Source organism: Myodes glareolus, chromosome 4 (genome assembly GCF_982192425.1).
Source record: "Myodes glareolus chromosome 4, mMyoGla1.1, whole genome shotgun sequence".
Classification (NCBI taxonomy): domain Eukaryota; kingdom Metazoa; phylum Chordata; class Mammalia; order Rodentia; family Cricetidae; genus Myodes; species Myodes glareolus.
The window spans coordinates 29399173-29425870 of NC_142029.1; the positions used below are offsets into that span (position 1 = coordinate 29399173).

At 46.8% G+C, this 26698-nt stretch overlaps 1 protein-coding gene across 1 annotated transcript in view; it reads left to right on the top strand.

Moving 5' to 3' along the window:
- The window catches only part of Myo1e (myosin IE), a 197219-nt gene extending 180481 nt beyond the window's left edge, over positions 1 to 16738 (top strand). The window contains exons 26-28 of the mRNA XM_048423271.3: positions 2259 to 2457; positions 13014 to 13183; positions 15706 to 16738. Of these exons, the coding sequence (XP_048279228.3) occupies positions 2259 to 2457; positions 13014 to 13183; positions 15706 to 15782 (446 nt within the window). The 3' untranslated portion in view covers positions 15783 to 16738. The remainder of the gene's footprint in view (positions 1 to 2258; positions 2458 to 13013; positions 13184 to 15705) is intronic.
- Positions 16739 to 26698: the final 9960 nt, after the last annotated feature.

The window sequence follows — 26698 nt, forward strand, 5'->3', positions numbered from 1 at the left end:
TTTGTTTATTTATTGAAGGCGGGTATCGGGACAGTGTGGAGGTGTGTTCAGGTCCATGTGCTTCTTGGTGGTATGTCTGCAGATGAAAGTGGAGAAGGAGTGCATATACATGTTGCACACATACATGTAGAGGCCAGAGGCCAACTTCAAATATTGATTCTTGGGAACCACGCATCACCATACTGTCCTGACACTCTATAGACCAGACTGGCCTTGGACTCACATAGGTCTTCCTGCCTCTGCCTCCCGAGTGCTGGATTAAAGGCGTGAGCCACCACCACCTGGCCATACAGCGTCTCTTACTAGGGTCTGAGGTTTGCCAATTAGGCTGGACTGGGTGCCTACCCAGCCACAGGGATTCTCCTGTCTCCATCTCCCCAGTGCTGGGATTACAAACTTGAGCCACCAACCCTGTCTTTGTCTGGGTGGGTGCTGGGGATTGAACTCAGATCCTCATGTTTGCAAGGAGGCTGAACTCTTTCCTCAACCCTCAGTTCCTTTGGATCTTAAAACGTTTCCCAGCTCACCACAAACCATACTTTTGTAAAATGTAATAAAAAATGAATTCATAGAACAATGAAATCTGAAAAGCACGTATAATACAAGCCAAATTTTATTATTAATTTCAACAGGCATAAAATATATCTGCTGAGTGTGTGTTCTTGGTCTGTGATCTCAGTGTGGACAGAAGAGTCTCTGGTGACATGGGGACACGCCCCTACTCTTCTTTGCCCTCGGAAACACCCACTCTAACACACTCCTTTTCTCCCCTTAGTGCTCTTGGCAGCAAGTGGGGCCTCAGTGTCCTCCCCAATCCCAGATGCTGTGGGGAGCCCTTCAAATTCTTATTCACTGGGTCAGATGAGGAGAAAGTCTTATTTGTCTCAAGCGTCTAGTTTCCACCCAGCCTGGAGCCTGTGGGAGGAAATGGCAAGAGAGCCGGCTGGATGAAAAGCCATACTTCTAAATTCTCTGCCCCAGAACACTGCCGTTCAGAATAGGGACTTGCTCCATTGTTGCTGGGGGAGGGGAAAGCTCACTTGTACCTTTAGAAGGGTGCCAAGATAACAGAGAAGTGAATATCAGGGATGGAAGAAGGCAGGTAAACGCTGGAGCAGTCTCCTTGCCCTTTAATGAAGAAGCTGACCTGAAAGATTACAATCCTTGCTCAAGACCAATGTGGTTTTCAGAGCCAGAATTGAATCCCTGAGCCTAGAGGGAATCTCCTGCTACTGGAGAATGCTGCAGTTTTCTGGCCTGCACCACTGAAGTGGGCCTCAAGGAAAATGACTCTCCATCTGTCTGATGTGTCAGCAGGAAGAGAGATAGGGGCTACTTCCTACATGGCAGGGAGTAATGATGGCCCCATGATCGAGAGCCTACCCCACCATGCATCCATGACTCACTGGCGAATGCAGACTCTTGAGATCTTAACTCGAAATCACTGTTTGGTACACAGAACTTTCTTTGCCTACTTGATCTGGCTCAATAGATGGCTGCATTTCCCTTGCCTATGTGAAGGGTTTCCCCTGCTTCACACAGCAGTCAAGGACAAAGACACCCGAGACTCACTCCTTGAAAATGAGTGTCCAACTATTTAGTTCACTGCCCTCCTGAGTCATGACCTCATGGACTCAAAAATGCCCTGCTAGCTGGCTACAAACTCAGCTTGTTCTGACTGTGGACTTGAACCCAGATATCTAGAAATTCTGCTGCCACACTCAAGCTCAGCTAAGACAATCCTAGCCAGATGGCCTTGGTGCTATCAGGTTGTAGTCCCCAAATACAATCTGATTTGTCAGTTAAACCTCAGTAAAGTTGGGAGGAAAATAGTGTATTAACTATTATTTTCCTATTATTAATAGTAATAATAGTGTATTATTACTATTAGTGTAAGTAATATATTCCTTACAATATATTACTGGGGGCTGGAGAGATGGCTCAGAGGTCAAGAGCACTGGCTGCTTTCTCAGAGGTCCTGAGTTCGATTCCTAGCAACCACATGGTGGCTCAAAACCATCTATAGAGGGTTCTGATACCCTATTCTGGCATAAAGTCATACATGCAGATAGAACACTCGTATACATAAAATAAATAAATAAATCTTAATGTATTACTGGTAGTAATATTTTCAGATGGGGAAACTGAGAAGCAGAGTAGCTAAATCGCTTGCCTTCAGCTAGTTAATGAAGTAAGAATGAAGGATCTTTTGGCAAAACTTCAGAAATTAACATTGTTTTTTCTTTTTTTCTCTCTAGGATGTCATCAAAATGGAGTCATCAGAAACCAGTTTATGCCTCCTCATGCTCCTGGAAACCAGAGGTCCAATCAGAAAAGCCTGTACACCTCTATGGCCCGCCCACCCCTGCCACGGCAACAGTCCACAGGCTCAGACCGATTGTCACAGACACCAGAGAGCCTGGATTTCCTCAAAGTCCCAGACCAGGGTGCTGCTGGGTAAGAATTCCCATGTCTTGTGGGAAAGTCAGTGAACTCTACTTCACCAGTCATGCAGAGGGTTCAGGGTCCTGTGGGCATCAATACTGATTTCTGAAGTTCAGTTTTCTACCAAATTCCTATAATCTCAGACCCATGACTGTGGGGCCAAGTTAATAGCAACATAGCCCATTTCATCCCCTGGGAAGGGGCTTACCTTGGAAATATCAAGTCATGTGCTCTCAGCCCCAAGAATCTGCCAACAAGTGATTTTTATGTTTTCATCTGCTGTAGTTGAGGGGTGACAGTTGTCTGTTTTCTTAGTTGTATCTGTGCCTGCAGTGGCATAAACGTAACAATTCATGGTTTCAGCAACGTTTAGAATAGGACACCAAGGTCGGGGAAGAAATGGCTCAGCAGTTAAGAACACTTACTGTCTTTGTGGACCTGGGTTCCGTTCAAAATACACACACATGTCAGCATATGACTGTTGTATGACAAAACATTTCCTGGGGAGATGTAGCACACATGTCTACTCACCCCCTGACAGGGAACCCATGGCAGACCAAAGTATGCACACCACCAAAGTCCAACTTGATGAAGCCATGAGTGTTTTGGGGGTTACGTACAGGTAGGAGTGAGGGGTTACCTACAGGAGCAGAAATAACTCAAAGGCAGCTGCATCACCAAGACCCACCCCAGCATCAGTGATAGCTCAGAAACCTGGAGCACACTGCACAGCCTGCAGGCGGCTCAGCAGGTCGGAGGGTGTCCTTTCCAGGTGTCTCTGGTCAACCTCCAGGCAGCTCAGCTGGTTTCTGCTTCTTCCAGGCAGCTGGTCTGGTCTCAGAGTCTTCTTTGCCTGGCAGCTTCTCTGGGTCTTCTTGGTAGCTCTGCTCCCCTCCGAGAGTCATCTTTGCAACTCAGTTTTCTTCTATCCCAGGGACTCTCAACTTCTATTCTTTAGGGACCCTAGGGAATCTGGTCAGTTTCAGGAATTTCCTGCCACACCCCTCTGGCTTGAACCTGCACTAGGACATAATGTGACGTGCATAGACAGACAGACATATGCACACCTGTCATAATGTGCTGCGCACACACATCTACACAAAGGAAAATAAGTGTATCTCCCAAAAACATTTTAAAAAGCATCACATCCTCATGTCCTATGAGATGTGGCTGTTTGTTTAAGCATATCGGTCTCGAAAGCCTCACAAGAGCCTGAGTCTCCCTAGTCGAGAAGGAGCCTGGTTGTTCAGCCTGAAGAGGGGAGGAGCCTCAGCTAGCTCAGCTTCAAAGGAACCCCAGTTAGAAACAGGAAGTTAGAAATGGCCTGTATGGTAGCAGGGAAAGCACTGGAGTCAGGTGCAAGACCGGTGAGGGGTCTCTGCCAGGAGGGTGGACTTGGGACCCAGTGAAAGACATGTCCTAGCCCCTCAACAGTCATCATGGCTAAGCAGCTACTGACTGAGTTGTCTGCTGCATACAAGTGCCATGGTAAGGATAGTATGTATAAAATACTTCTCCTTCTCCCAACATGCCTGTGAGCATGTTGGTATCACTTAAGTCTACACAAGGAAACTGAAGCTTGGGGAAGGTACGTGGCAAGTCTAATATAAAGTGTCCCAATAAGATTTCATTGTCAACTTGGCCCATCTGCATAGGGATACTGCCACCCAAAGTGGGCTGAGCTCTCCCACATTGATTTTGTTTGTTTGTTTATTTGTTTGTTTGAGACAGGGTTTCTTTGTGTAGCCCTAGCTGTCCTGGTACTCACTCTGTAGCCCATCCTCCCAAGTGCTGGGATTAAAGGTGAGCCGCCACCACCCAGCTTACCACATCAATTATTAATCAAGACCATTTCTCACAGAGATGACCACAGGCTAATTTGATCAATTCAATTCTCCAACTGAGGTTTCTTCTTCTCAGATGACTCTGAGTTAAGTTGACTTTTTGTTTTGTTTTCATTTTGTTTTTGAGACAGGGTTTCTCCATGTAACCCAGGCTGTCCTGGAGCTCGATCTGTAGACCAAGCTGGCCTCAAGCTCAGAGATCCACCTGCCTCTGCCTCCTGAGTGCTCCCTATCAAGACTTAACTTATCCTTTCCTTTGGGCTACAGACAGGAGGCCATTAATAGAGTACATGCTCCCTTCTTTTATGTAAATAGCTGTGTCCCACGGATTCTCATGACCCAGTTGTGTTGACTGGTTCAGCTTCCAGCTATGGTTCTCAAATCCTATTGTTAACCAGAATTCTCTGAAGGGCTTGCCTCCCCTCCTCTCTCTTAAAATTTGACTGTGGCAGTGAACGTGTGTGTGGGGTGTGTGTGTGTGTGTGTGTGTGTGTGTGTGTGTGTGTGTATGTGACACATGTGTGGGCTTCAGGTGTCATCCACTTTCTTACCCCATTGTTATTTGAGATGCAGTCTCTCGCTGAGCCTATAGCTCACCGATTGTCTAGTCCGCCTCAGCAATCCTTCACTCTCCACCTCCCCAGTGTTGGGATTACACACACTGCCACATCCAACTTTTGGCATGGGTGCTGGTTATCTGCACCCAGGTCCTCCTGCTCATTTCATAAGCCAAGTACCAACTGAGGTGTTCTCCCAGGTACATTTCTACCAAGTTCCCAGACCGTGTGATGCCATTCACCAAACGTGGTGCCCAGAAATCTAAAGGGCAGCTGGTGTCCAATTGATAAGGTTCACAGAATGGTGGGCTGGGAAAGTACTGTTATGGTCATGGGCTTTTCACGCGATTCAGATGCTGTTCATATGCCCCAGCATCACTAAAACAGCCCCGAGACTGTTCCTGGCCCCCATTTTGTGTTCTAAAGTAGGCAGAGAATTATAAGCAGCCGCCCTCCAAGTCTCCTCACTCTGTCTGCTGGCTTCCTATTTGCTTTGGTTTTGGCAAGCAGCACCATCTTTTCAGCCTGCCTTGCAAGTTGCAGACTTGCATATGGGCCAGCCGGGAGCATCTGTCAGCCAAAAGTAGGCAATGTGGGAACGCTGGGTCTTCACCAAGGCTGCTCCCTTCCAGCCCTGTTGAAGTCTTATCACACCCTCCCCTGCCTCCGGGCCCATGTGTACACACGCTGCATCTTGGAGACCGGCTGGGAGGCTGGGAGGAAGGAAGCTTCACCACTGTCCAACAGGCAATGTGATTTTCCTGCCTGACACATGTATACTCTGCCCTTAGCACACCAAGTTCGATAGTCGCAAGAATTCTAGCCCGTCTTCTCATTACACACCTAAACGTGCTTTGCAGACAGTCCTTAAAACGTAGGAATTTAGCTGAACGTGGTGGCTCCTGCCTTCAATTCCAGCACTTCGGAGGATGGGGCAAAAGGACTGCTATAGTTTGAGTTCCAGGCCAACTTCAGCTAAAGACCAGGACCTGTCTCTAAAGAAAGAAAGAAAAGCATAGGAGGCAGGAAAAGGGGATGGTACAGGGGAGAGATGGTTCAGTGGTTAAGAACACTGACTGCTTTCACAGATGACCTGTGTTCAGTTCCCAGCACTCACAACCCCCTTAGCTCTTCTAGGGTGATTAGACACCCTCTTTTGGCTTCCAGGACACTGCATTTGGGTGGCGTCCATACATAAAACGCACATGCAAACAAGGGAATAGGAATTAGGAACCTAGCATTTATTTTCTACAACACAAACTTGAAAATTCATTTTCTAATGTGGCAGAGAACTTGGCTGTGGCATTTCAGGAGACTCATGGTTACCTAAATTTAACAGTTTCTCTTTGCCAAAAGACAAGCTGTGTTGGAGCCAAAGAGAACCTCAAACTTGTACTGTCTCCACAAGGATGAGGATTCCTATTGAGATCAAAGTGCCAAAGGCTCGCCTTGAATTTACCAGCCTAGACCTGGACCACCACAGGGAGGACCTCCTCCTTGGTCCTCCACATCCTGGGCTTCTCGTTTCTTTGCCTCCCCCAACCCCTAAGGGATCTTTTTCTGCACAGATGCATTTTGCACAATCTTCATTTCTTTGGGAGCTTGTACTGTGGCTGATATCAAATGGTGTCATTAGCACCTCAAGCTTATTCAGGGAAGCATTAGTTAATTTCCATTTAGCCAGTTGGTTTGGGAGAAAGCAAGAAGTTCACTAAATTAGTTATCATTCCAACAAAGTCTGTTGTCTGTCTGTCTGTCTGTCTTTCTGTCTCCTCCCCTGCCTCTCTTCCTCCTTTTGCTTTTTTCCTTTTTCTGTAGTGTTGGGGATGGAACCCAACCCCTACACATGCTAAACAACTGCTTTACCCCTGAGCTACATCCTCAGCCCCTCAAGCTTCTCCACCTTGGTTCTGTGGCATCCCTGCACGTGAGTGCCACCACGGTTGTCATCGTTCTTCAGATGACACTAAGCGTTAGTGATGCTTTCGGGGTAAAGATCTGCCCCGAGATTGTTTTTTTTGTTTTGTTTTGTTTTGATTGTTTGTTTGTTTTGTTTCCCCCACGCACACCTGATCATGGCAGTGCACACCTTTAATACCAGCACTCAGGAAGCAGAGGCAGGTAGGTCTCTGAGTTTCAGGCCAGCCTGGTCTACGTAGTGAGTTCTAGGCCAGTCAGAGCTACACAGTGAGACCCGGTCTCAAAAGATCTGCCCTGATCTCAAGAGAAGAAGGCTGACTCTGCAACAATCACAGAGCCTTTCCGCACCTTCACCCTGATTCCTAGCGACTCTTGACCTGGCTTCATGTGCTGGGCAGCTTTTCCTGTGGACACTGTAATGTGATCTGCGGACAGTCCATTGCGGAAGATTTGAAGCCGAGGCTGGAAATGTCTGTTGTCATTTTTAATCCCCTGTTCTGTTTCGTGAGAGAATGGCTACAGGAGCTTCCAAAGATGCTCCAGAGGTTAAGCAAACTAGAAGTCATGGCAACAGAATGGTAGGGCAGGTGCTGGGTGGCAGGGCTTCCCACCACGCAGGAAAGGAGGGATCACTAGAAAGCTGTAAGTGCTGCCTGAAAGTCTCCTGTCAGGCAGTACTCTCCTAAAGAGGCATATTTTCAGAAGACTTAAAATGTCCAGCAAGCGTCCAATAGCAATATTCTCAATCTACAGTCTACAGGAGCAGCCGGAACCTGGCTCAAGCTGACTCCAGGTCTTAGGAATTCCTGGCACCCGCTCTCATACTTCCAGTAACATCTATGGTTTCAGCCTTTGGAGCAGAACGTGATTTCTAAAGCCAATACAATAAGGCTCTATTCTTTTCCTTCTTGGAAATTCAAGACCCACATTTCACATCTGCAGAACAAAAGCAGTGATATTCAAAAGCTTCATCCCCAGCCCTCCCTTGCAAACCCACCTTGGGAATGATGGGAGCGGCTCAGAAAGGTCACAGAAAGTAGTTGGAAGGATGGGGTGGGAGTCTGGTTCATATGTTCCTTTTGTTTTCACCCATCAAACATACTGAACCATGCTTGTTGGGCAGCTCGTGCCTGCCGCTTAGCTTGTGTGCCTTGGTGTTTTCATGTGTATAATGGGGAGAATAAGATGCCAATAATTGAGAACTGGTGAGATGATTCAGCTGATCAGGGTATTTGTCACCAAGCCTGGGGACCTGTGTTTGATCCCTAGGACCCACATGGTAGGAGAGAATAGACCCCCCCCCCCCGCCCCGAAATGTGTCCTCTGACCTCCACTCACAAGCCCTGGCAGGCATTACACTCTCCCTGGCAAATTAATTGATTAATTAAACTTTTAAAAATGGATAATAAGTGAAAAGCCTCCCCTTCTGGGTTTTCTTGAAGATTAGAGGATTAAATATATAACAAAGCACAATGCAGCCTGAGTTGGGGGGAGCTGTTCTTCTGTGGTTCTAGGAATCAAGCCCAGAAACACTCTAAGCAAGTTCTCTACCACATTCTTTTGTATTTGTTCCTAGGGAGTTAGGCAAGGGAACACTCCCTAGTACACTGTGGACTAACTGTACAGTTATGGTACGGAGCAGAGGCAGAGCACACTGGTACAAGGACACTGCAGCTGTCACTAGGCATTGCACTCAGTCTGGACAACTTAAAGTCACAAATTCCTTCCTGCCCTGTATCCCATGTGCTTCATAGAGCAGCTTCATCTCTGATCATCATCACACCCACATCCTAAGGACCATTCACAGAACAGCTTCATCTCTGGTCGTCATCACACCCACATCCTAAGGACCATTCACAGAACAGCTTCATCTCTGGTCATCATCACACCCACATCCTAAGGACCAGGATAGGGGTATCGACTAGTCCTCAGTTTGGAGATGTTTGATGCTAGTTAGGTTTTTGTTTCTCAGTTGAATTCCCCCAGCAGTCTACGAGGCCCTGAATGCCAACCGGCTTTGATCTCAGTTCCTGCACCGTGGTCTTCACCAGCCACCAATGTAGGATTCACCTTGCAGGGTAATTTCTCAGCATGCAACTCAGATGTGCTGTGCATATTTCCTTAGGAAAAATGAATTGCGTTCTGGGTTAGAGTGTGATTATACTTGAGTAAAATGCCCTGCTCAAAAAAATAAAAAATAAAAGAGAGAGAGAGTGAGAGAGAGAGAAGTTAAGTCAATTCTTCACACATTCATAGTGTTGAGGGACAAAAGACACAAAGCGACGTATGCAAATGGCCTGGACTGAAGGGGCCATCAAGTCACAACAAGAAAGCTGAGTTTCTTTGTAAAAAGAAAATTACATATGGGACTAGTGAGATGGGTTAGCTATTAAGAACACTTGCTGTTCTTCCTGAGGTCCTGAGTTCTGTTCTCAGCACTCACCCGGCAGCTCACAGCCATCTGTAATTCCATTTCCGGAGAATCCAGTGCCTCTCGGCTTTCAAGGGCATCAAGCTCACACATGGCACACAGGCATACATGCAGACAAAGCACCCATATACATAAAATTCTTTTTTTAATTAAATAGAGCAGCAACAAGATGGCTCTGCAGGTAAATGTGCTTGCTACCCAGCCTGCTGACCTGATTCTGGTCCCCTGGATCCCCTTGGTAGAATAAGAAAACCTTCTCCAGCAAACTGCCCTCTGACCTCCACAAATGCTATGGTGTACATCCCCTCAACACACACAGTACATAATGTAAAATTTTTTAATTAAGGAAAGTACATAGAATCAGATATTAGATTTGTTTGGTAGTTTTACAGCTATATACTAACATGCGTCTGCACAGATACAGATAGGCCCATAGACAAAGGAAGATTTTGACGATTGCAGTATCAGCAGGGATAGAAACTATGTTATTAAACTGAGATTCTCACTGCAGTCAGTCCCCATCTTCCCAGTGGAGGACCTGCCTTTGTAACATGGAATGGGCCAGGCAGATGAGAGGGGCAGTAATTAGAAATACAAACAGCACAAAGTAGCAGAGGGACCAAAGTCACCCAAACCTTGGACAGCCAGTTCAGAACAAGTGGGGAGAAAGCCTGCTGTTTGTTTTATTTGATTTGAGACCTGATTTGTCTCAGTCTGACCTTGAGCTCCTGGAGATTTTCCCGCCTCAGCTTCAGGGTGCTGGAATTACAGGCGTGTGCTGCCAAGCTTCACTCTGGAAAACATTTTAACTTTTATCTTATTTTATGTATATAGTTGTTTTGCCTGGATGTGTGTCTGTGCACCATATGTGTGCCTTGAACTCTCAAAAGCCAGAAGAGAGTGTCAGATCCCCAGGGACTAGAGTCACAGACAGTTGTGAGTCAGCCTGTGGGTGCTGGGAACCAAACCAGGGTTCTCTCCCCAACCGCAGGGAAACGTTTTCAGATCAGGATGAATCTGGCTGTTATTGGAAGGGTCTCCTGAGCACTGTCTTGCTGGTGAGCAACAAGACCAAATAAAATTGCCTAGATTGCAACAATTGCCGGTTCCTGGGGGATGTGGCTTAGGTTTTGACAACTTGACACAAGCTAGGTTTACCTGGGAAGATGGACCTCCACTGAGGAATTGCCTCCTTCAGATTTACCTGTGGGCAAATCTGTGGAGCATCACCTTGTTTAATGATGGATGCACTACCCCTAGGTCCTGGGTTATATCCGAAAGCAAATGAACACACTAGTAAGCAGTATTCTTCCGTGGTCTCCGCTCCAGTCCCTGAGAGTTCTCCCCAGACTTCCCTTTGTGATGAACTGTAACCAGGACAAGTAAGCCAAGAATCCCCAAGTTGCTTTGGTCAATGTTTCACGGCAGCAGTAGGAAGTGAGCTAAGACGTGGTCAATACACATACCGTGGCCTTGTGTCAGGCCTCCAGCATGGCTACACCGAAGGGGGCTGGCTTGGCAGTCACACCGAGTTACAGTGTTTCCACTTCACATCAGTAACAGACTTGCCTAACCTCCAGAGCAGGGACCGAAAAATGGTTCTGAAGGGACAAAGCTTGCATATTTATTTCCTTTGCTAATTTAATTGTTAAGTTTGTAAGATTTAATTTTTAATAACTGTGTTTCACAAGTATTTGACACAATTCCTGGAAGTTTAAGCCATCAGCTCTGATGGGGACTGAGCCAGCTCTGCTCAGGGGCCCTTCTGTACTGAGTTGGCAGTCACCCTGGCTGGGAGTGGCCAGCTCCTGGTACCTAAAAGACCTCATTAATCAATTTCTGGCAGTGTGTTGAAAGCCATTAGTTCTCCATATTTATTATGCAGCATTGCCACCTAGTGACACAAAAAAAATTGGCTGGGTTTCCCAGGCTGTTGGGGCTTTTTCTAAGCTAGCCTGGGTAAGGGCTGTTGTGACTGGCTGTGCTCTGTTCAGCTTCCAGGTCCCCAGTCCACTCAACCCTAGTGACAGTGGGCTCTTGGTCAGCAGAGGCTTCCCTGTTCCTTAGCTGCACTCTGAATTCAAGTACAGGCACTGTCTCAAAACAGTAATGAACAACAACAAGAAGACTATGTAGTGGTTCCAGCTGCCCATGTAGATCGATTGTCTCGTCTCCCCACTTTCTCCCTCCCTCAGAATCCTTCCACAGAGGAGTGTGATACACCCCAGTATCCTTGGACACTTCTTCCCCACCAGGCTTTCACCACTCAGCCCTAAGGACAATATCCCCCCCCCTTTGGATGTAGGAGACTGAATTTCCTTGTACAAGTCTCTAGAGGTGGGGTTTGTGAACCCAGGTATGTGGGCATCTGTGCACATAAGCTCCCCATCATGCCCTGTGAACTTCCAGGCTGTAGGCTTCCTCTCTCCTTCCTGAGGTGCTTGATGTCCACCCCGTTTCCCCCCTCCCCCTGCATTTCTTGTTGCTGGGAAAGCAGATGATTAGTCCTGGCTAAGGGTTCTTCCTGGCCAAATGCTGACACATGCCCAATATATATAGGCGTTTAATCAAAAACTTGCTTGCTGGCCAGGAGTAAGCACTTCTCAGAGATGTCCAATGGATGCTGGGTGTGAGATGATGTCATTGTAAAGATCCCTGAATTAGTCTGTCGTGAGACAAAAGTGTATGATGGCCTGAGATGAAGAGTTGGAGCTATCCTGGGGTCGGCTGCTTTCCACAGGCCTGGGGACAGAGACAAGGTTCATGCAGTGCCTACCCCATCCCCCTCCCGCCTGATGCAGCAAGCTCATGACATCTAGGACACATCTGCCTGTCATCCCAGGAGCTCAGCAAGCCCAAGGCTGTGGCCTCTTGAAAGCATGGATCAAAAATGGAATGACGAGTCTTTCTGTAAGGCTGTCCCCTTTATTCTCTATTCTTATAGGTGTGAGTTGATATGGCTAGGCCAAAGAGACAGTCCTTCCCATGTTGATACTTACCTCAGACCCTTCTCTTGTTGGTTACATGTATCTGTTAGTGTAGTGTAGGTATGCGCACCTGTGGTTACATGTATCTGTTAGTGTAGTGTAGGTATGCGCACCTGTGGTTACATGTATCTGTTAGTGTATGTGTAAGTATGCATACATTGTGGTGCGTGTGTGGAGGTCAGAGGACAGTTTTTGAGAGTCAGTTCCTTCCACCATGTGGGGCTCGGGAATCACACTCAGGCTGTCAGACTTGGCGGCATCCCACTGTTCTCCCTTCTCCGAGACTCTGCTGGAAAAGTCATAACCTAAGTTCCCTTTGTCAGCTTTGCTTTGGATTAGCAGTAAGCAAAGCGGGGAACACGTTTTCTTGCTTTCCCTGTCCTTCCTAAAACGTGCTCTTACTAAACATACGAAATAACTGTTCCAGATGCAAGTTTAAAGTCTCACTCCTAGGACTGGGAACGTAGCTCAGTTAGCAGAATGCTTGCTTAGCATGAATGAGGCCATGAAGATGTGATGGTGTGCGTTCCTGTCCCTAATCCCAGTCCTTAGAATGTGGAAGATCAGAAGAAGTTCAAGGTCATCCTTGGCTATGTAGTGAGTTTGAGGAGTCTGGAAAACATGAGATCGTGTCTCAAGAAAGAGCTCACTCATAGAAACAAGTTGGAATCATGCACCTTAGAAACACTGTGAAAGGCGAACTGGGGCAACCTGGTATGAAGGCTGGCAAGATGGCTCAGCGGGAAAGGTGCTTGCTGCAGCCACCAAAAAAACACTGCTGCCTCTTCGAGGTGTCCTTGTCTCACGTGGTCCTGCTCTCTCTCCACAGAGTCCGAAGACAAACAACCAGTCGGCCTCCCCCAGCAGGGGGCAGACCGAAGCCCCAGCCTAAGCCCAAGCCTCAGGTGCCACAGTGCAAGGCTTTGTATGCCTACGACGCTCAGGACACAGACGAACTCAGCTTCAATGCCAATGACGTCATTGATATTATTAAAGAAGGTAAGTGTGTGACTGGCTGTAACAGCCTCCCAAAGAACATGCAGGGGGTTCATGGGCTCCCTTATCAGAAGTGTGTAGACCAGTGTTTCCTCAACCTGTAGGTCATGATCCCTTCAGGGATCAAATGACCTTTTCACAGAGGTTGCATATCAGGTATCCTGTGTATCAGACATTTACATTACAATTCATAGCAGTATCACAATCACAGTTATGATGTAGCAATGAAAATAATATTATGGTTGGGGGTCACCACGGCATAAGGAACTGTATTAAAGGGTTGTGGCATTAGGAAGGTTGGGAACCACTAGTGTAGACAGAGGTAAGCCAGGCCTCAAACTGTTTGATCAAAGCCTTTTGCAATGTCAGGGATTGAATTCAAGGCCTTGTGTATGCTAGGCAAGCACTCTACCATTGGGCTGTGCTCTCGGTCCTCTTTGAACTTTTTATTTTAGTATGGAGTGTCACTAAGTTATCTAGGCTGGTCTTGAACTCACTCTAGCCAGGCGCAAGTTCAGACTCATGATCCTCCAGCCTCAGCTTCTCCAGTAATTGGTTTGTGGGCCTGGGCTATTAGGTCCATTGAGACTTTTTTTTTCTAATGCCCCTTTTAAGGAAGGACGGGTTATGTACAAGTGTATATTCGTAACATCATATAAACACATACACATCTATGATGTGCTACACTGAATGTTCACACTCAGTTGGAGGAAAGTTCCCAGACAAATTCACATCAGTTCAGGTCGTTTTCCCACTAAATGAGTAACCACAAACTTAATCTTCCGAACCTTGTGAGTTTTGTCCCTGTGGTGGGAATGGAGATGCCACATCCACACGCGGGGGAAATAAGTACCCGACATAGTTCCTGTAAATATTCTCGTTCTGAGGAAATAAGTGGAGACGATTGGCAGCAATCATCCCAATCCTTCACTCCTGACTTCAAAATCATTACTTTAGATTTGTTCTTCATTCCACCAAACCAAGATATAAATCCAAATAAATATTTACGTGTATTTTAAAAAAAGAAAAATGTCCTAGAAATATGACAGAGTTTTGTTCCTAATCATGTGGAAAGGATCTCCCAAAATTGTAGAAATCTGAGAAGCTAGACAATTCTAGGTGTTGGCAAGGACATAGCTTAGTTGGTAAAGTATCTTCTAGCTCAAGGCCTTGAATTTGATGTCCTGCACTGCATCAAGCAAGATATGCTGGCACCTGCCTGAGATCCCAGAACTCTGGAGGCGGAGGCAGGGGAACCAGAAGTTCAAGTTATCTGCTGTTATATAGGAAGTTTGAGGCTAGCCTGGGCTACAGGAGACCCTGTCTGGAAAATAACAACAAACTAAACTACTGAAATAGGAAAACATCATAAAGAACTGAGCTGAGAAGTATCTGGTCCCGGGAGATGAGTGAGGATGGGAAGGAGTGCCCAGGGCTGAGGCAGAACCAGTTCTCCCAGAACAGACTGGGAGGCGGGGTTGGGAGAGGTGAGAAAGAGAGACAGGGTAGCAGGGCCTGAGTCATCCTGCACCCTGCTGACCCTAGGCAGGCTTGCTTTGCCCTGGCCAGGGTGGATCCTACAAGGTTCACATGTGTTCTACAGGCTTCCTAGTTAAAGAGGATACAACTGGTGGTACATTTCCATACTGTTTTTGTTGTCATTTGGTTTTCTTTCTTTCTTTCTTTCTTTCTTTCTTTCTTTCTTTCTTTCTTTCTTTCTTTCCTTCCTTCCTTCCTTCCTTTCTTTCTTTCTTTCTTTCTCTTTTTCTTTCTTTCTTTCTTTTTTTTTTTGCTTTTTTGTTTGTTTATTTGTTTTTTTTCCCCATGAGGCATAGTTTCTCTGTGTAACCCTGACTGTCCTGGAACTCACTCTGTAGACCAGGCTGGCCTCAAACTCAGTGATCCACCTGCCTCTGCCTCCAGAGTGCTGGGGTTAAAAGCGTGCATCACCACCTCCTGGTTCCCTCTCTGTTTAAAGGGATTACTGTCAGATTTTTTTTTCTTTTTTAGACAGGGTCTCTTTTAGCCAAAGCTGGCCTTAAACTTCTGTTCTTCCTACTTCTGCTTTCTTAGTGCTGGGTTTACAAGCGTGTGCCACCATGCTGATTCATACAGTGCTGGGAATAGAACCCTAAGACTTCATGAATAGTAGGCAAAGCACCATATCTCTATCAGCAGAGCTGTATCCTCAGCCCTGGAGCAGCTCATTCTGTACAAGAAACTTTCACAATGAAATAAAACACAGAAGCAAGGAACTGTAAATAGAACCAAGTCACTTGAGCGCACAGGAGTAGGGGTGTGGCCCACAAGTCACTTGAGCCCACAGGAGCAGGGGTGTGGCCTGCAGTCACTTGAACCCATGGGAGCAGGGGTGTGGCCCACAAGTCACTTGAGCCCACGGGAGCAGGGGTGTGACCCACAAGTCACTTGAGCCCACGGGAGCAGGAGTGTGACCAGCAGCAGTCACTTGAGCCCACGGGAGCAGGGGTGTGGCCCACACTCACCTGATCCATTTGCCTCCACAGATCCTTCCGGTTGGTGGACGGGTAGACTACGAGGCAAGCAGGGCCTGTTTCCCAACAACTATGTCACCAAGATCTGAAGCGCCCAGAGACTGATGTGCAGACGGAGAAGCTCTAAGCGTGGACTGGGGAGGGGACTTCCTGGGGTCTTCCCTTCTGATCCACAGTGAGCTAGCACCTTTTCCCATGGAAGACATAGACAAACTTGGATGTGGAACAAGGAATGTCACTCCATAGATAACCCTAAACGGTAGCCTAATCCCCAGGAGTGCAAAAACAACCACCCACTAAGATTTATTTATTATATTTAAATCTGGTGAGAGTAGCAGGGGCCCCTTGCTCGCTAGGGCGGGCGGGGATCTAACCCACAGCCCCTAGTTCACTCCCCAGATCCAGGGGACAGCAGGTGGCCACTCTTGACAAGTGCCTTTGGTTGAAGAGCACATTTTATTCCTTCCTCTTCCACACCTGATACATTCCTCTCTGCTAACCCTCCTTCAGGGAGGGCCTGCCCTCTGGAGGCCAGACTTGGTGTGAACAGGCACTCGTGTGTCAATGCCAAGGACAGGTCTTCCTCAGAGCCCGCGGGAGCCAGGGCCACTAAGACTGCTGGTGGGGAAGGAGCTGGATGCTAGGCTGTTGGTCTTGCTTTCTCTTGGTCTTTGGTTATAATGTGGCTGGCCCATGTTGGTTTTATGTTTAACGCTGTGCTTATAATAAGAAAGATCTCCCCCACCCCACCGAGCTGTACATTTATAAAAAGTGATCATATACTGTATATAGAAAAATCTAGAAGCACGTATGAATGCAGCAGGTAGTATTCCACTGTAACCATTCATGAAGGTAGGTTTTATTACAGGACTCGCACCAGGTACTTACAGATGCGCCCTCTCCTCTTCGCCTACAGAGGCAGTCACTGCATTCCTGCACAGCCCCGCAGACCCCTCCCCCTTACCTTTTCCCTGTAGGTAATTCTCCTGTGACCCTTCTGCCACCCTTCCCTACCTCCTCAATAAATGTAAAGGAGTCAGTGAAATGCCTTTTTCTTTGACATTTATTGTGCGTTATAATCCCCACCATCCCTAAAAAAGATGGTACAGTCAAACCAGCTATTGTTTCTCCAGTTTCCATGGTTATAACAAAAACTGGGATGAGCAGCTTGTGGGCAGGAGAACTTAATCTCAGTTTATGGTTTAAGAGGTCTCTGTTCATGCTCCCTACTCTTGAAGTCCAAGGAGAATCAAACAGTTAAAGAGGGGGCTGGAGAGATGGTTCAGCAGTTAAAAGCACTTCCAGAATGTCAGACTGTGGTGGCACATACCTTTAATCCCAGCATTCAGGAGGCAGAGGCAGGTAAATCTCTGGGAGTTAGAGGCCAACCAGATCTGAAAAGCAAGTTCCGGATGTTGGAGGAGGCTGCTTGTTGCTCGGCAGCTCAGACCCGAAATAATCACACAGAAACTGTATTATTTAAATCAGTTCTAGCTACTTATTGACTAGCCCTTACATATTAATTTAACCCATCTCCATCAATCTATGTATCACCACGAGGTTGTGGTCTACCAACAAAGTTTCAGCACATCTGTCTCTGGACAGCAGCTCCATGGCTTCTCTCTGACTCTGCCTCCTTTCTCCCAGCATTCAGTCTAGTTTTCCCCATCTAGCTCTGTTCCCCTATAGCTCTGCTATAGGCCCAAAGCAGTTTCTTTATTAACCAATGATATTCACAGCATACAGAGGGGAATCCCCCATCAGTCAGAGAAACTGTGGAGAGAGAGAGAAAGAACCTTGTTCAGTTCTTAACACACACATGGTGGCTCACAACCATCTGTGACTCCAGATTCAGGGCATCTGACACCCTCATCTGGTCTCCACAGGCACAAGGTGTGCAAATGATTTACAGCTATACATGTAGACAAAACACCTATCACATATTAATATTAATAATAATAATGATGATAATAATAACTTTCAAATGATTAAAGAAGAACATGCAACTCCATAAATTCAGTGGGGTGATGAATGAATGCCTGTAATCCCAGCACCTGGTAAGTACAGGTTGGAGGATTAGGAGTTCAAGTTCATCCTCATCTGATGTGGGAGAATTGTCTGTATTCTGTCAATCATATTTTAATAAAACGCTGATTGGCCAGGCAGGAAGTATAGGCAGGAAAACCAGACAGGAAGTAGAGGTGATGCAATGAGAACAGGAGAATTCTGGGAAACAAGAAAGTTCCTCTGCCACTCCTGTGCAGACCACCGAAGAGGCAACATGTAAGCTGACAGCTGAAAAAGGTACTGAGCCCGTGTGGCTAACATAGATCAGAATAATGGGTTAAGATAAGTCATAAGAACTAATAAGTAGCCTGACCAAATGGGCCAATCAGTTTATAACCTTATGGAGTCCTGTGTGTGATTTTCTTTGTTGCTTGCCGGCTGTTGGGGTACCAGGAGGGACAGAAACCCCAACAAGCCGGCCCTCATGTTACACTCATCTACACAGCCAGCCTGGGACACGAGAGATCCTGTCTACAAACAACGTCCAAGGAAAACCTTGGACAGTCTCCTCTGTGCCAGAGACTGCACTGAGTGTTGGCTTGATTCATCACAATCCTGTGGGACAGTTCCAGCCTCATCCACATGGGTACCATCTGCACCCCAGCAATCAGGCAGCAAACTGGAAGCACACCCGCCTGTGAGGCCACTGCCTGTGAGAAGTGCTCCCTTGTTCCTTTCTGAAGACATCCCATCCTCTAATTTCAGGATTTCGGGGTTTATCATAGCATAGTTTTTTATTTTTACCAGTTACTTAATATGTATAACTTTAGCTTTGAGTGCTGACAGTGTGGCATGAGACTCTTCAAAGTGCTTCATGACACCCTAGAAACTCCCAAGTCAAGGCATTGAATATGTAAGGGGGAAAAATATAACAAGGTGTGATGGCTGTTTTTGCTTGTCAATTTGACTACATCAGGAATTAACTAAAACCCAAGTGGCTTGGTAACACCTGTGTGGGATTCTTTTTTAATATTTATTTATTTATTATGTATATAATATTCTGTCTGTGTGTATGCCTGAAGGCCAGAAGAGGGCACCAGACATCATTACAGATGGTTGTGAGCCACTATGTGGTTGCTGGGAATTGAACTCAGGACCTTTGGAAGAGCAGGCAATGCTCTTAACTGCTGAGCCATCTCCCCAGCCCCTGGGATTTTTTTTTTAATTAAATCATTTGAAGTGAGAAGACCTACCTTGAATCTGGGCCACATCTGCTGGCAGCCTATATTAAGGACATGGAAGAAGAAAGCTTTCTCTTTCTGCCTGCTTGGCCTCAGTCTTCGGTGGCAAGCCCATTCCTTCACTGGCACTAAAGCCTACTTCTTTGAGACTCTGGCATGTACTAAAGACCAGCTGAGACATCCAGCCTCATAGACTGAGGCAAAGGATTTTTTTGCCTTTGTGTTGGCAAATAGTCATTGCTGGACTAGTTGGACCACAGCCTGTAAACTACGCCAATAAATCACACACACATATGCACATGTGTGTGCATGCACACACACATACTCCATCAGTTCTGTTCCTCTCGAGAACCCTGACTAATACATAAGGACATTATTAACCATCTTTGGAATATGCTCACAAATGTCCTGTCATGACATTCAAGGTTCCTCTGACTTCCACATGTGAACACATGTGCATACACAATCCATCCTCTCATGACAGCCAGGGTTGTCCTCTGGTATGAACACAAATGCATGTGCATATGTGCATACACAATCTGTCAACTATTGATGGGAGCTGAGCTCAAGCATCCCTGTGAAATCATGGACTTTCAGTGCTGGTAAAACTCTGTTCCTTGGTCTCACTTCCTTACTGTTCATTCATAAGAAAGCTGGTCCAACGCTGCCATGGGAACAAGCTTTACTAACTCAACAAGGGCTATTTATAAAACTCTGTAATAAAATTTCAAGCCATAAAGATGTCCAGTTCCAAAAAATGCTTGAGACATACAGACATCCTCATTAGGCAACCCTGACCTGTTTGAAGAAGGGGAAGCCAGCCATTACTGGAAACAGGTCTTCCTCTTGGGCCTCCTATATTCAGCACAGCAAATCACAGTAGACTAGACAGTGGGTTCTGAATGCTGGGAGAAACGAGGCAGAGTGAGGGGAAAGCCATGGAGTGCCACTGGAGACAGATGTGCTGAAACTTTACTGGTAGGCCACAACCTCGTGGTGATGCACAGATGAACAGAGATGGGTCAAATTAATATGTAAGAATTAGCCAATAAGAAGCTAGAGCTAATGGGCCAAGCAGTGATTTAATTAACACAGTTTCTGTGTGATTATTTCGGGTCTGAGCAGCTGGGAACCAACAAGCGACTTCCTCCAACACAGAGAAAGATCTCTTTGAGTTTGAGGCCAACCTGATCTACAAAAGCTAGTTCCAGAACAGGCTCCAAAGCTACAGAAACTCTGTCTCAAAAAAAAAAAAAAAAGAGGAAAAAAAAAAGGGCAACTTTCACCGTACTCTTCAGTAGAGGCATTATTGAATGTCTTAGGGTTTCTGTTGCTGTAAAGAAACACCCCGATCATAGCAACCTTTAAAGAAAGCATTTAATTGGGGCTGGCTTACAGGTTCAGAGGTTTAATCCACTATTGTGGGAAGCATGGTGGCATACAGGCAGAGGTGGTAGGGGTGAAGAAGCCAAGAGTTCTACATCTGGATCTCTGGATTGGTAGGCAGCAAGAAGAGAAAGTGAACCACTGGGCCTGGCTTGAGCTTTGGAACTCCCAAAGCCCACCCCCAGCAACACACTTCCTCCAATGAGGTCACACCTGTCCTGTCATTCCCTATGAGTTTATGGGGGCCATTTTCATTCAAATTACCATGCTAGGCAAAATGTTTATTGTGGAGCTTGGAGCATTTATGAATCTTGAGAAATTTGCAGTTTCTTGGGTTTGACGCCTTCCTTCAAGACACCTGTTAATGTCTTCTCACTTTAAGATGTTAGGAAGTAGTTTCTGTAAGAGATATAATTGTGGGGGTGGGAGAGATGGCCCAATAGTAAAGAGCACAGGCTGTTATTCCAGGAGATATTTGGTTCCCAGCAATTTGGTGGCAATTCCAGGGGATTCAATGCCCTCTTCTGGACTTCAAGGGCACCAGGCACATGCATGGTGCACATAAATACATGCAGGTCAAGCGCTCACTCATAAAAAAAGACTATGCTTATAAATTCTGTTTGTTTTACTTCGCCAAGGACCTATCACTCCCCGGGCTGGTGGGGGAGCATTTTAGGATGGGTGGTGTGGGAGAATTGTCTGTATTCTGTCAATCATATTTTAAATAAATGCTGATTGGCCAGGCAGGAAGTATAGGCAGGAAAACCAGACAGGAAGTAGAGGTGGAGCAAAGAGAATGGGAGTATTCTGGGAAGTAGGAAGCTCCCTCCTCCATTCCTGAAGAATGCAACATGTGAGCTGACAGCTGGAAAAGGTACTGAGCCACATGGCTAACACAGACAAGAATTATGGGTTACCGTAAGATGTAAAATTAGTTAATAAGAAGATTGAGCTAATGGGTCAATCAGTTTATAATCTTATGGAGTTCTGTGTGTGATTTTTTTTGGGGGGCTTGCCAGCTGTGGGGTATTGGGCGGGACAGAAACCCCAATAAGCCGGCCCCTCATGCTACAGATGGGGTATAGTTTAGTGGCAGACATTCTTGTGCCCCTGCGCCAGGCCTGGGGTTCAGGTCTCAGTAATGAAGAGGATGTAAGAGACAATGGAGGTGTTTAACCCACCTGGAGCTAGAACAGCACACCAGGAAAAGCCAACCCAATTTCACACCAACAGGATGTCTGTCACCTAACAAGACATTTATCAAAAACTCCCTGCTTGTTGGCATGGTCACCCCACTTGCCTGCTCAATCTATTCTCACCTATCGTGAGGGTCTCTACAATGGGCCTCACTCTAGTGAGACAGCTGTTTCTATGAAGGGCTGAGAGCACAGGTGGGGCTACTCGGGGCTGTCCTCTCATTTTAACTTAGGTGTGTGTGTATGTGTGTGTGTGTGCACGTGTGTGCCCACATGGGCCTGTATATAGTGTGTGCACATGCATGTGGAGGTCAGAGGTCAACCGCAGTACTGTCATCTTATTTTGAGGGACAGGGTCTATTACTAGAAACTGTCTGTCTGAAAAGAGAGTTGGAGGGATGTAGGTAGCTGAGGAAAAGCTGACTCCCTGAGACTGTAGGGAGAGGGATTCTCCTTACAGGAAGACATTACCTTGGGAAAGGAAACCACGGGACAACACTGGTGGTTCGGTGGGGTGGGATATTTAAATAGGACCCAGGGGCCTTATAAAACACCCAAGCCAGCTTCCCTCCGGTTAGTACCTTGTAGCCTTGGGCCTCCCCGTGCTGGCAGGGTAGAGCTATTGTATTCCCTTTCCTTACTGCTTGGTCTTGTCATTCCCAGCATACAGTTCTGTCTGTGGCAGGAAATGAATTCAGCAAGCAGCCCTGTTATGTTTCTTGGGATCTCTTGTCCAAGATTTGAGAAGATCTCAACTCAAAGTCATACTCCCTGTCAAGTTGGGAACGTAGGTCCCACCCCAGCCCCTCTCATCTATCCCAGTCCCCAGATCTGGTCTGGACTCCAAATCCCAGCATGCCAGGTCCTGACCCCTCCCTGGACCACTCCCCAGGGTATTTAAGTGATCTCCCCAAAGAGAAACACGTGGTCTCCCTTTCTTCCTCCTGGGGGTTGCATTTCTGCAGCTTTCCAGTTTCCCCCTCGGGGCCACCCGAGAGCACAGATCTCCCATTAAACCTAGATATTTCTTAATTTGACTTGTTTTGATTCGGCTTGATTGGGAATTTTTGCGTCGGCAGGGAGCTAATATTAAGAAATATTCCGGGCTGGAGAGATGGCTCAGAGGTTAAGAGCAGTGACTGCTCTTCCAGAGGTCCTGAGTTCAATTCCCAGAAACCATATGGTGGCTCACAACCATCTGTAATGAGATCTGATGTCCTCTTCTGGCTAGCAAGCATACAGACAGACAGAACACTGTATACATGATAAATAAATAAATTTAAAAAAAAGAAATATTCCTGGGGCTGGAGAGATGGCTCAGTGGTTAAGAGCATTGCCTGCTCTTCCAAAGGTCCTGAGTTCAATTCCCGGCAACCACATGGTGGCTCACAACCATCTGTAATGAGGTCTGGTGCCCTCTTCTGGCCTGCAGACATACATACAGACAGAATATTGTATACATAATAAATAAATAAATAAATATTAAAAAAAGAAATATTCTTAACACTACCGGCTGAAAATCTTGCAGGGCTGGAAAGTATCCGAGACCCATCACGCACTCTGAGGGTCCCTTCCTAATGAGGGAACACCCCCAGTTAGCCACCGCCTCCACTGGAAGTAAGGGGTTGGATGCTTTGAGGCTTTATAGCTGGAAGGAGATTTCCCCTTAAAAACCAGGGCGGAGACTTAGGCTGTCACTCTTAAACCAAGAGACAGAGAAAACCCAACCCCAAGAAGCTTCTTCCTGGGGAGGAAGACTCCACACTCAGTGCACCTGGAAAAGGTGGGTGGGAATGGTCACGCCTCTGCTTGCTGGATTCCTAGCCCACACCTGCCTCTTGAGCCGTGAATAGCTAAGTGCAGGTATCTGGAATTTGGTTTTCTGAAGGAAGGGAAGACCCAAAGACTTGTTCAGTTCTCTGTTTCTTTCTTTCTTTTTCTTTTTTGGTTTTTTGAGACAGGATTTCTCTGTAGCTGCTTTTGGAGCCTCTCCTGGAACTCGCTCTGTAGACCAGGCTGGCCTTGAACTTACAGAGATCCGCCTGTCTCTGCCTCCCAAGTGCTGAGATTAAAGGTGTGCGCCACCACCACCGGCCCAGCTTTCTATTTCTTGAGCTGTTCAGTAATCTCAAATTCCCAGATGGCACAGGTAAGGAGTGCCATCAAGCTTGCTGTGGGTTCGAGATGCAAAGGCTCCCTCTACACAAGCTCCTCCAGCCCAGGAATGACCACCTCGCAGTAGACACCGAGTCTGCAGCTCTCTCAGCTTATGGCCACGGGAGAGGGCCTGGCTTCCACCCCCAGGACTGCAACAGTCAACCACAGAGGATGCTTCACCTCGGGATCAGATTTCCAGGTGCCAGTAACAGCTGGAGGCCGAGTAGGACCAGAGTGCTTGGGTGGGAGGGAGGGAGAGAAGGAGGGAGAGAAGAAGGGAGGGAAGGAGGGAGGGAGGGAGGGAGGGAAGCAAGAAGGGAGGGAGGGAGAAAGGGAGGGAAGGAGGGAGGGAGGGAGGGAGGGAGGGAGGGAGGGAGGGAGGGAGGGAAAAAGGAAGGGAGGGAGGGAGGGAGGGAGGGAAGGAGGGAGGGAGGGAGGAAGGGAGGGAGGGAGGGAAGAAGGGAGGGAGGGAGGAAGGGAGGGAGGGAGGGAAGAAGGGAGGGAGGGAGGGAGGGAGGGAGGGAGGGAGGGAGGGAGGGAGGGAAGCTGCCGGCTCTGTGAACAAATGCTTTCTGTGGTTCTCCTTTTTTTTTTAAAAAAAAAAAAAGCAACAAAAAAACTATTTCTATTTTCTTATTAATTAATTAGTTTCCCAGCCCAATCACTTTTCTCCTCCTCCCCCACCCACATCCACTCCTCCTCCTTTCTCTTCAGCAACGGGCAGGCCTCCCTTGTCTATCATCCAGCCATGACATATCAAGTTTCAGTAAGATTAGATAGGCACCTCCTCTCCTATTAAGGCTGGATGAGGAGAAAATGGTCCCCAAAGCAAGTAACAGCGTCAGATACAGCCCTGATCCCATTGCTAGGCGTCTCATAAGAAGAGCAAGCTACACAACTGTGACCTATGTGCAGAGGCCCATGTTTGGTCTCTGTGAGCCCCTATGTACCGAGGTTAGTTCATTCTGTGGCAGTTTTTGTGGTATCCTTGGTCCCTCCGGCTCCCATAATCCTTCCTCCCCATCCTCCCCAGGATTCCCCGAGCTCCACCTAATGTGGGTCTCTGCATCCGTTTCCATCAGTTGTTGGATAAAGCCTCTCTGACGATGATTGGGCTAGGCACCATCTCTGAGTACAGCGAGTATTATTAGGAATCCTTTCGTTGCCTTTTCTTTTCCCTGCCTGTGATGTTTGGTTCTGTCCAGGTCTCTAGGCTGTCCAGCCTCTGGGTCATGACTCTCCAGGCAGTGTCAGGGGTGGGCTCACTCTCATGGTGTGGGTCTCATTCTGGACCAATCACCAGTTGGCCACTCCCATAATTTCTCACACCCTTGTCCCAGCATATCTCATAGACCGGGCAAATTGTAGGTCAAAGGTTATGTGGCTGGGTTGGGGTCCCAAACCCTCCACTGGAAATCTTGTGGGGATTACAGGAGATGTCCGGTTCAGGTTCCGTATCTCCCTTTGCTAGGAGTCTTAGCAAGGGTCACCCTCCTAGATTCTTGCGAGTTTCCATTACACTAGGTTTCTAGCTCATCCCAGAGATGCCCCTAGTTCCAGTTGTCTTTCCCAGAACTCTCTACCTGGAATCCTTCTTGTCCCCATGTCCCCCATCCCTATATAGACCCTCCCCTGTCCCATCCCCCCATCCCTCTATTCTATTCTATTTCCCCTTCACAGTAAGATTCTTGTATCCCTATTTCAGCCTTCCTTGCTATTTAGCTTCTTTGGGTCAGTGGATTGTAGCATGGTTATCCTTTCTTTTATGGCTAATATCTACCTACAAGTGAGTGTATCCCAGGTTTGTCTGCGTTACCTCACTCATTACGAGGCAGGATTTCTCTGTGTAACCCTGGCTCTCATGGAACTCCCTTGCTCACTCTGTACAACAGGCAGGCCTGGAACTCAGAGATCTGCCTGCCTCTGCCTGGGATTAAAGGCATGCTCCACCACCTCCTGGCTGGGTCTTAATGCCTGCTCTTAGGGCCAGCATCCCTAAATCTATTTCTCTCTATTCTTTCCTCTTTGATGACTTCTTTTGTTTCTGCCCTGGTGCAACCCCACTTTTGTTTTCACTTTTCAGTTGCCATAACCTAAACGGGCTAAGGATAAAGGGCATTCCATAGTATTTAGATTATGGGTAAATTACTCAGAGTGGATCTGAATGCTTATTGTGATTGCTTTCAGATTATAAATTAGAGAAAAAGAGTCAAAGAAAATGTTTACTCCAAGAGGGTTTTTAAATGCTGGGTCTTTTTCTTTCTTTCTCTTTCTTTTCTTTCTTTTTCAAGCAAATATTTTTTATTTTTTTATTTTCTCTGTGTAATAGTCCTGGTTGTTCTGGAACTCATTTTGTACACCAGTCTGTCCCTGAACTCACAGAGAACCACTTGCCTTTGCCTCCTGAATGCTGGGATCTTGCACAGGCAGGATAAGATCAAGAATTCATTAAGGTCAGAGGGTATTGAAGAATCACATAGAACAAATATTGTAAATAGGTTCCACCTCCTTCCATGGTCACTAAACAGAAGGAAGAGGATGCAGGTACCTATGTCCATGTCAATAAAAGCATCCAAGGATGCTCTAGAAAGGGAGACAGGATCTGGAAAATGTTCTAACATATCTTTTGTCTTCTAGATGGGTAGTCATCAGCAAAGCCTCCCCTCGACTCCACCCTTTGCCATTTGGATCTATTCAATGCTGAATTAGATGGACCAGTTCCTTGCTGGGTGAAGCTTGAGAGGCTGCCGCAGGTCACATGCTTCCTAAGTGTGGCACAATTAAGTGTTATTGACAGAAAGCACTTTCAGGGCAGTCCCCAGAGGCAACAGGGGGGCACATTAGATGTCAAGTCACTCAGGAGAACAGGAATTGGTTGATCACTGGGGCTCTGAAGTCGGTTTGTATGTCCTGAGCACCAGGACATTCTAGGTTCTGGTTTCCTATAGTTTTTGGAAGGGCAGGAGGGGTTGAGACAGAATTTCTCTGCATGGTTCTGGCTGGATAAGAAGTGTCCTG